Source organism: Nymphaea colorata, chromosome 13 (genome assembly GCF_008831285.2).
Source record: "Nymphaea colorata isolate Beijing-Zhang1983 chromosome 13, ASM883128v2, whole genome shotgun sequence".
NCBI lineage: Eukaryota > Viridiplantae > Streptophyta > Magnoliopsida > Nymphaeales > Nymphaeaceae > Nymphaea > Nymphaea colorata.
Genome location: NC_045150.1, coordinates 9,294,989 through 9,304,686, shown reverse-complemented (window position 1 = coordinate 9,304,686; position 9,698 = coordinate 9,294,989). Strand labels below are relative to the sequence as shown.

The following is a 9,698-nucleotide window of genomic DNA, read 5'->3' as shown; positions in this document are numbered from 1 at the left end:
CAGAGTTGAACGCCAAGGGAAGGGAAACATGCCTTCTGCTCGCTGACAGGTCACGTTAGGACAGGGGCGGTGTGGGGGCCTGGACGAAGGCGCGGGACCCACCTCTGCACGCCCCACAAGGCGACAACTGCAGAGACTCTTCCCGCGAATGCCCTCCAACAATTTCTAGAATGACGGGAACGGAGGAAGCCCATGTGCCTGGTTGTTGGTCACATTGAATTGCCCATGTGCTTCCCGATATGACGTCCTGTCATTTCTTTCTTTCTTTCGTGATTCCCCTCGCTTTCCTTCGTTTCGTCGTTTGTCGGGGGAAACAGAAATGACGACCGCTTTATCGAAATAGATGAAAATTATGGGATTTTGAATGAAAAATGTTTCCCCTCGAACAAGCTTGTTGCTACCACGTCCTTTTTTTTTTCTTTTTTTTTTTTTAAAATCGAAGCCAATTCGGGTTCTATTCGAATTACATAAATCTAACGATTAAATCTGAGTAAATGAGTCAAGTTAAACTCTATATAATTGGGTCACATTGTAACAACTCGACTCACTTCATACCGGGCTTAGGTTTTGAGTTTGGTCGATTCCAATATGCTTCACAGTAGTTTTTGTTTAAGTCCTAAAAATGATCACAACTAAAACAACCAATTACTTAACAACTCATTTTATAAGTTCTTTAAGATCCTCGTTAATTTTATACACTAGATTAAACTCTTAAAATGTTACAATCCACCCCCTCCATGTACAAGCACCCACACATGTGAGATCTGAGTTCTCGTATTGACCCATTTTCTTATCAAACTCGGGTCCTAATATGCTTTCTAATAATTTTTATATAAAAAGGGATTACAAACCAAGACAACTAACTATTTAACAACTTCTCTCACAAGAACTTAAAGTTATTTACAATCTTAAATACAAGATTAGACTTTTAAAGTGTTACATAAATATCTCCAGCTAAATTCTCAGTTGGGACCGACTTGTTGCCATGCATCCTAGCATTCTTTCTGTCCATAACAATGTTCTTAATTTTGTTGCTTAATTATCAAATTGAAGTTAAACTAAAGCATTATCAAGCTTGAGCTAAATTAGCTTTTGATTCATAAAACTTAAAAAAGTTGATCTCAAATTCCAACGCAGTCTTTATCCAATAGGGCTCGAGCTAACCTTATAAAACTTTAGGTGGAGCCAAAGCTCGACTCACTCACGTGCATGTGATCTGATTGCGGGGGTTGGAAGCCCCGCAATAATGCAACTAAATTTGGGTGTTTTGGTTAGCGTACAAGGCAATGGTGGTTTAAAAAAACATGATGCTGTTTTGGATTGATTGTGGAGTTCCATTTGTTGGTTAGCGGTGGAGTCGAGAGGCCCCAACTCCCTTTTCCGTCTCCCATGTCTTTCTCCCCATCTTCTGTTTGTTGCTTTACGTTCACCCATTCATAAAAGATTTGGCCAAACCCATGCATAAATTTCAAATTATTATTGGATGAGTCATTTGCTTTAATGAGTCGAGCTCGAGTTCATCAGTCAACTCGTTCAAATAATCGAATTGAGTTCAAATTCAACAGGTAATTGTCGAGGCGAGCTCCAACTTAGCACATAACAATGAATATTAATTCTATTCAAACGAGTTTATCGAGGAATCGTGCTCGAACTTAACATGTAACGATGAATATCAATTTTATTCAAACAAACAAGTTTGTTGAGCCTGAATGGAGTCATGCTAGAGCTCGAACTCAACACATAACGAATGAGTTGAGCTTGAGCCGCTTCGATCGAGCCATTCTCGAGCTTGAGCCGAGTCGAGCTGAAGGTTTTATTAGTCGATTCTAACTCGAGCTGACTGAACTCGGGCTGACTCAACTCAACTTGTGTTCGCGCTACTCATCGTAGTTGATAGTTCTATAAGGCCTATATAAATATATCGTTGTTTGAGAAGGCTTCTCTTAAATTAAATTACTAGCTCCTCACAGGTGAATCACAGAAGATCTTTCTCGTGGCTTGTTTGGGGACGCGACTTGCATGGTCCTGCGTCCCAAAAGCGTACGGGTTGAGATTTTAGAATCTGGAGATTGTTGTACCCACCATGGAAAATATATCCCTCTTCAGTATCAAGTCATTCTCTCCGCGTAGGATCGATGTATCGCCAAACAGTTTATTGCCCGTGACTTCTTTTTCATCCTCACCCGCAGTAACAAACATCGGGTTGCGCAAGAACAACATGATTTCTAGTTTTTGAGAAATTTTCAGAAACGCACTTAAAAATCGAGGATTTCAGGCAAGCTCGTTTTATGTTTTTATATTGTTAAAACGACACTTATGTTTTGCACTATTATTTTGAACAGCTGTTTGTTGATTATGTCTATGTTAGTACCGAGTTCAACTTCAGTTAATACGATTAAAAAAAACTAAGATATTCTTAATATTATGTGCAAATAGCTTTTTTCCCTTTATATTTATGATAATCATGCGATATGTCTTTTTTATACTGTCACCAACTTTTTATCCCGGAAAAATGTAATTCTACAAGTCAGGTCGGGTGTATTTTCCTTCTTTTTTAGGTGGCAAAATGATAGACTTACTGTTTAACAATTAAATTTTTTAGTCTTACCAATCTTTGTTTCATCAGCCACTAAGAGACATAGGCGTGTTTTTTTCATTATCGTTAGTTCTTTAAGCTTGTTTTTTATTACTTTCACGAAAAATATTTAATTGTATGTTGGTTTTTACTAAAATTACTCAAAGAGCAACCCATTAGAACAATGGCAGTAATATTGTAAACACATAAATTTTTTATGCTTGCAATTCAGAACCAGGTGCTTAATATACCTTTTCGTTCGAAAATATTCCTTTTTCGATTTAAATTTTAATTTTTTAATTCGATTATAATTTGATTTTATCTTTTAACTCGTATCCAAAAAATGGACAAAAATAATTTCTGGTGTTTAATTGCAAGCAGCAGGCGGTGGGACCCACGGATCAACCATCCAGAACAGCGGCGGGTCCCCTACCTGGAGTGGACCGCGACGTCCTTGTCAAGCCATTTCACGCTTCATGGAGATCGCCGGGGACCCGCTTTGACTCCGTCCGTCGGCCCCACGGATCGGCGGTGGGGTTCGGCCGGCGTGCCCGAGGGCATTATCGTCAACCCCCTTATTTTTCTCCGCCGGAGAGTGGAGAAGCCTTCCGTTCCCCTTCGCTTTCACTTTATGTGGTCAAAGGCCGAGACGATCAGACGACCGGGAAAAAAAAAAAAAACAGCCTTTGCATTTCCCTTCAAAACTGGCAAAAGTTCCAACTTTAACAAAGACAATGGGACATCATCATTGCCACAATTTGAATTTCAAAATTTTTAAGCACTTTATAAAAAAAATAGTCTTCATATAGATATAGATAAACAGAGATATAAATATTGATAATAATCCTCAAACTCAAGTTTTATTTTATTTTTTATAAAAATAATATTTACTTACTTTTTTGTTCAATCATGTTCATTAGTTGATGACCACAACTTCCAAACCTGAAGGTCTTGGGGTGGCTTGAATCCATTAAGGGCAGATCGGACACTTTGGTTCCGGTCCCAGCGAACTCGCGGCTCGTGGTTCCTTAACCCATTGGTGCAATTACGAAAATGGCCTCGAAGGACGCTACGACAGCGCCCAAACAAATATTTAAGCCTTGGGGAGCACGTGAAAGCGCCACCTCATGGGTCATCACCATACCCCATCGTCGGCGAGGAGTTCCGTCATTCGTGTACCTTTTCGGAATTTAATATTAATTAAGCGCATCTGCCGGTGGCGTCCCCGATGAATTATAAAAATTCCGTTCTTTGTCCTATACGCGATCGGACCAACACAGCCGCACCTTGGTTCGTGTATAGCCTTAAAAAGACGAGACTTAGTCCCCGGAGAGACCCGTACTAGCCATTAAAAAAAAAATAAATGAAGAAATAAATCAAAATTTTAAAATGTTAGTTTATTGATATAAAATCATATCGGAGCGAATGCAGGCCGGTATCGGATCGGAGGATATTAGAAACGATCCGTTCCAGTTCTACAAATACATTCCTAGCCACATAGTGGCCGCATTAGCCAACGCAGGTCGAAACCGCGACCTCCATCAACGTCAAGCTTTAAGTTTTAAAGACGACAGCTTCCAAACAGGGCAGCTCGTTTATTCTCAACATTTAATTTAATAGCTTAAAAATAAATGGGTTAAGGCAGTCATCCAATCTCCATGATGCGAGGGCGAGGTAGGACAAAATGGTCATTTCAGTAGAAAAGAAACCGGCGGGGCAATAGCGTCAATATGCTGAAGGATAAATAGTTGTTGGGGGAAGGGGGGAACTTTTGTATGATGCGGGAGAAGGAATCCGGGGAAGTTGAGATTTCCCGCCCTCGTTCAGTCGCTCTCCCGAGAAGAGGAAACCAGAGCTCTCTCTCTCTCTCTCTTTGTGCTTTAATGGCGGCCTCCCTGGCTAGGCGCGGCCGATCTGGATCGTCCAACGGAAGGAACGCTCGTTAACGGTAACATTTAGCGGCGAAAGCGCTCCCTCTCCCTCTCCCTCTCTCTGCTTTAATGGCGGCTTTCCTGGTTTTGAGCTGCCGATACGGCAGAAGAACCGGGTGGCGTCTCTGTAACGGTTACGGTGTCTGTGTGTGTGTGTCAGTATGTGTGAGTGTTTTGTGTGTCTGTGTGGCGTGGGCGTGTTGTTAGTCACGCCATTCGCTAGTTTTACGCCGCCGATACGATGCGAACCGGGCGGCGGATCTTAACGGTAAATTTCCAGAGCAGTAACTCCCTCACTCGCTCTCAAATAAGGCGGAGCGTCAAGAAGAGGCTGTGTTTCTCTTGTTTTGCGCTTCACTTCTTCCTTCGCCGCTTGAGGCCGGAATTCGGGTGCGGCCTTTTCTTTGATCTACGTTAGAGCCGTCGAGTCAGAAAAGAAAGGACCAGTCTGGAATCTTGCTTCTTCTCTTCCTCCTCCTCCCTTTTCCTGTTCTGCAATTTTCAGTGCTTTAGTTTTTTTTTCTTTTTTCGCTTTTGCTGCAACTTTGTCCGTATCTGTTGTTTGCAGATTCTGGCGTCGGCGTTGCGAAGTTTGCGCTTCGAAAGAGAACCAAGTTCCGTTAATCGTTGACTTTAGCTTCAGTAAACCATTTGAAGAAGTGACTAGGAGGGTGATAGGCGGAACGTCTTCTGATTGAGTTAGAATTTCCCCATTGCTGGTGTAGCCATTGGATCGGCGAGTTTATGCTCTGATCTTACGGAAGTCCGAAGCGAGTGGATTCTCAGTGTCCAGACCTCATAGGTGAGCATAGACGCATGAATTTCGCGTTTCCTTGATTGTAAAGGAAAACCACCGTTTAATACATCTTTTTCTAAAAAGAGATAAGGTGAATTTCTTGTTTTCTTGACCTTTTATAACTTCTGAGCATATGAAGTATGAGTTTGGATGGAGTGCTTTTCTTTGTGCGCGATTGATCAGAAAAGGTTGCCGGAGAAATGACTGAATTTCCTTAGACTGATTTTGCTTGTTTGCTGTCCAGAAATCTGGGTTTGGTTAGTGGAGTCAGAATCTTCATTGTATGAGCAAATTTTGCTTCATATGAGGAAACGCCGCTTTCCTCAAGTACACGAATTCCGTGTCTTGATTATTTTTGTTTCTGCATTCCCTTTGGGATCTTGAAAATTTTCAGATATTTACATTTGCAGGTGTGAGCCCATCGGCGTCGAGACTCAAACGTCATACCTCACGCAGATCTCCCGTGGTCATGCTTCTGTTAGTTGAACGAAGGTAGCTGTTAAAGTTAGAAGTGGTTTGGTGGAAGTATTGGTTGCTGTCTGACTATTTCGAGCCTGAAGAAGGCCGTACGTCGTCTCGTCGGTCTAAATATTGCTGTTTTTTCGGATTCCTGATTCAATTGCAAAAAACTCATCTGTCGCCAGTAATCTTGATAAGGAAGGACTCGTTCTACACTATTGACGTGTGGGCTATGATAACAAGTGAAAATCAGCAATAGGCATACGCAGTAGATATGCTTGTTCTGAATCCTGTATATTGAGGAAAAGAGGCCGTAATTTTACTCGGTGAATTGATTGCTATGGGCTGTTCAACATCCTTCTTATTTGTAGCTCTGTCGCTCGGATTTCTTATAGGCCAGGCAAGTTGTGATCCTATTGAAGACAAGAATGCATTGCTTAACTTCATCAGTAACATGCCTCATGTCAGAAATCTTAATTGGTCCCCAACCACCCAAGTATGCAACAACTGGGTTGGAGTAATTTGTACTGCAGATGAGAGCAACGTGATGGCGCTTCGGCTGCCAGGCATAGGATTGACTGGTCCGATCCCACCAAACACTCTCAGTCGCCTGTCCAAACTGCAGATCCTAAGTCTCAGGTCCAACAGCATAACTGGCCCCTTTCCTAGTGATTTTGTAAACCTGACGTCTCTGGTTTCTCTCTACCTTCAAGGTAACAATTTATATGGACCCCTGCCTTCTGATTTCTCACCATGGAAGAAACTTGTTCTTTTGAATCTCGCTGAGAACAACTTGAACGGTACAATACCTTCTTCTCTCTCAAATCTCACGGAACTTGCAGGTTTAAGCCTACAGAACAATTCACTTTCTGGAAACATTCCAGATCTTAACCTGCCTAATTTGCGACACTTGAATTTGGCCAACAACCGTCTAAATGGAACTATACCAAAATCTCTTCAAGGGTTCCCAAATTCATCGTTTGCAGGAAATGATCTTGTTTTCAACAGTACCCCTCTCAGCCCAGTTTCTCCCCCTAATTCCTCACCAGTTCTTCCCCCTTCCCAGAAGTCAAAAAAATTCGGGAATTCTGCTATCTTGGCTGTTGCCGTTGCTGCTTGTGCGTTGGTATTTGTCACATTTGCTACCCTTATGGTTGTTTGCTTAAGGAAAAGGAATGGAGATGTTCCTACAGAGAAAAATCCAAAGGGCGGGAAGAAGGTAGAGAAAGAGGGGAAAAAGGAAGAGGATTATCATGGAGAAAAAAGTAAGCTGGTTTTCTTTGAGGGCTCTTCCATGGAATTTGATTTGGAGGACCTATTAAGGGCTTCTGCTGAAGTTTTAGGTAAAGGTACCTTTGGTACGGCATACAAAGCTGTCCTAGAGGATTCAACTGCAGTGGTTGTGAAGAGGTTGAAAGAGGTGGTGGTAGGAAAGAGAGACTTCGAACAGCTGATGGAAGCAGTAGGAAGCATAAGGCATGAGAACGTGGTTCCTCTAAGGGCCTACTATTACTCTAAAGATGAGAAGCTGTTGGTTTATGATTATTTCAGCGAGGGAAGCTTGGCGGCACGGTTACATGGTATGCTTTATCCACACTCCTTACTCCTACCATTTTCAACCGCATCTGTTTGCAACAGCATTTTAGTTTTATTTTGTGTTTCACGTATGCATGCTAAATTTGTTTTTTTTTTTTTTTTTTCTCTCAATTCTAGTAAAACATGAAAGAAAGGAACGAGGAAATGGTCATCTTTGAAAATTCTTCATAAATATTTCTTGACATTGTATGCATATAAGAAATACTGGATACCTATTTTTTAACCTTAAGATATATGCTGTTTTCTCAGTTCATCTATTTTACGAAACTTTTGCAAATGAAACCACTTAAGGATTACCTTTTTGGGACGGTTGATCCATGTCAAACAGTGGACATGATTTTCTTTTAGAGCACAACGCTTACAGCTTCATTTGGAGATCTTTAACTTCCTAATGAAGAAATGGCTCGTTGGTGAGGTTGTTGCATCTGCATAAATAAATGCTGTTGTAGTATCAAAGTTAAATAAATTCTACAGCCACATGATATCTCACGTTACATTAATAAAAATCTCAACATGGCCAAATGTCTTCATTTGTCTAGTAGCCGCAGTGAAGTGGGCCTACTTCTATTTGGGTTATTGGATTCTTGCTAAGAAACCTGCGTCTTCCACTGGCATGCGGTCTTGTGGATGGTCTGGACCACATTTTTAGGTGCTGACTTCGCATTATTCTTCAAATGTCAGACTGCTATGGGAAATTTGGTAATGTAAGAATCATAGTAGAAGATTCAGAAATATGAGGCTTGTTCTTGGGCTTTCGTTAATAAGTTTGGATCTACATGACTTAATAATTCCTTACTCAGGAGCCGGGCACTACCCAAAGTTATCTGAGACTTTGGTTTGAGCCTAGTTTGTGTGCGTAGGAATGAAATTTATTGAGCATAGTGCATCTTTCTGCAGCAAATTAAGATAAGCTCCTTCTTGGCAATAACTAAACTCCATGCAGTATTGTTTGTTCATAACGTATTTAATGATTTGACTCCTTAATTTCCTTTTTATTTATACGAATGGATTCAGGGAAAAAAGATGGTGAGAAATCTCCATTTCAGTGGGATTTGCGTGTCCGAATTGCTCTGGGAGTGGCGAGGGGCATAGCTCACATCCATGCAGAGAGTGGTGGACGGTTTGTCCATGCCAACATAAAGTCGTCCAATATCTTAATCCATCCAAGATACTATGGATGCATATCAGATTTTGGCCTATCATCGCCTGTCATCCCAGTATCCCCTGTGCACACACGATCAGTTGGATATCGAGCTCCAGAGGTGATGGAGATGCGCAAGCCAACGCAAAAATCAGATGTCTACAGTTTTGGCGTTCTGCTTCTTGAGCTTCTCACTGGAAAATCTCCCATTCATATTCCAGGTTCGAGTAATGCTGGGGGATGTGAGATAATTGATTTGGCTAGATGGGCACAATCTGTTGTACGGGAAGAATGGACAGCTGAGGTTTTTGATATTGAGTTGATGAAATGCCCTGGGATTGAAGAAGAGCTAGTGCAGATGCTGCAGATAGCGATGGCCTGTGTTGCAAGAGTGCCAGACCAGAGACCCAAGATGGCAGATGTAGTGAAGATGATCGAGGATGTTCGGCAATTTGACTCTGAGAACCCACCATCTTCGGATTCCCGGACGCCATGAAGGCATCAGCCTCATTTTAATTGATGTTTACTTGAGTTCATTCTCCTGCCTTGGCTAAAACAAGTGCAGATCATGTTTTCCTAGGGATACTACTGATCTGAGAAAAGAGCTAGTGGGCTTTTCTAGTGGTTTGTGCGGCTGCTGTTTGTAGAGTGTCTAGAATGCCATTTGGCCTTCGTAGGTCTGAGGCCACTTGATTCTGATCTATTTGTTCTTCTGGAGATTTGGGGGGCTCAGATCTCTTTCGTGTTGCCAAGGGACAACGAAGCTACCCCTCGCTGCCTCTTCTCATTCTTCGTCCTATTTTATTTTCTCTCGTTGTAATTTAGTCCTTCCTGCAATTGTTTGTTGATCGTCTCCTGAGGATAAATTTCTGAAATAAACCGAAATGGGATCGTAAAATTTGTCTTCGAAGTTGAACATATGGCTGATTAGTTACTTACGATGCCTGCCTCTAGATGGATCTGTTTGCCTGACAAAGTACTGGATTATGAGATGGTCATCTTGCAGAAAAGCTCTACAAGCCTGTCCATTTGGAGTCGGATACCTCCACTGCAATTTGATCCCAAATCAAGGACCCATGATCTGTCTCCATGATTCGTCAGAGATGATGATTCTTGAAATTTGCACAGTAAGGACAATACTTATTTGGAACGATGCGTCGTTCAAATGCGAGAGACTGACAATGAAAGGGTCCCAAATTA

The 9,698-nt window shown here is 41.7% G+C and overlaps 1 protein-coding gene across 3 annotated transcripts; it reads left to right on the top strand.

Annotated features, from left to right (window-relative positions):
• The first annotated feature begins 4,361 nt into the window (after positions 1-4,361).
• On the top strand, positions 4,362-9,416 carry LOC116267272 (probable inactive receptor kinase At4g23740). Of its 3 annotated transcripts, none has more exons than XM_031648902.2 (4): positions 4,362-4,523; positions 5,075-5,308; positions 5,713-7,341; positions 8,372-9,416. In XM_031648902.2, the coding sequence occupies exons 3-4, from the start codon at positions 6,102-6,104 to the stop codon at positions 8,992-8,994; spliced, it is 1,863 nt and encodes a 620-aa protein (XP_031504762.1). In that variant the 5' UTR covers positions 4,362-4,523; positions 5,075-5,308; positions 5,713-6,101; the 3' UTR covers positions 8,995-9,416. The 3 variants fall into 3 exon arrangements, with proteins under 3 accessions (XP_031504762.1, XP_031504765.1, XP_031504763.1); XM_031648905.2 differs by lacking the exon at positions 4,362-4,523 and adding an exon at positions 4,591-4,774; XM_031648903.2 differs by lacking the exon at positions 4,362-4,523 and adding an exon at positions 4,847-4,952.
• Positions 9,417-9,698: the final 282 nt, after the last annotated feature.

Coding starts and splice junctions, on each gene's coding strand:
- LOC116267272 (XM_031648902.2), top strand. CDS start 6,102: ATGGGCTGTTCAACATCCTTCTTATTTGTAGCTCTGTCGCTCGGATTT. Junction 7,342..8,371: donor CTTGGCGGCACGGTTACATG/GTATGCTTTATC, acceptor GAATGGATTCAG/GGAAAAAAGATGGTGAGAAA.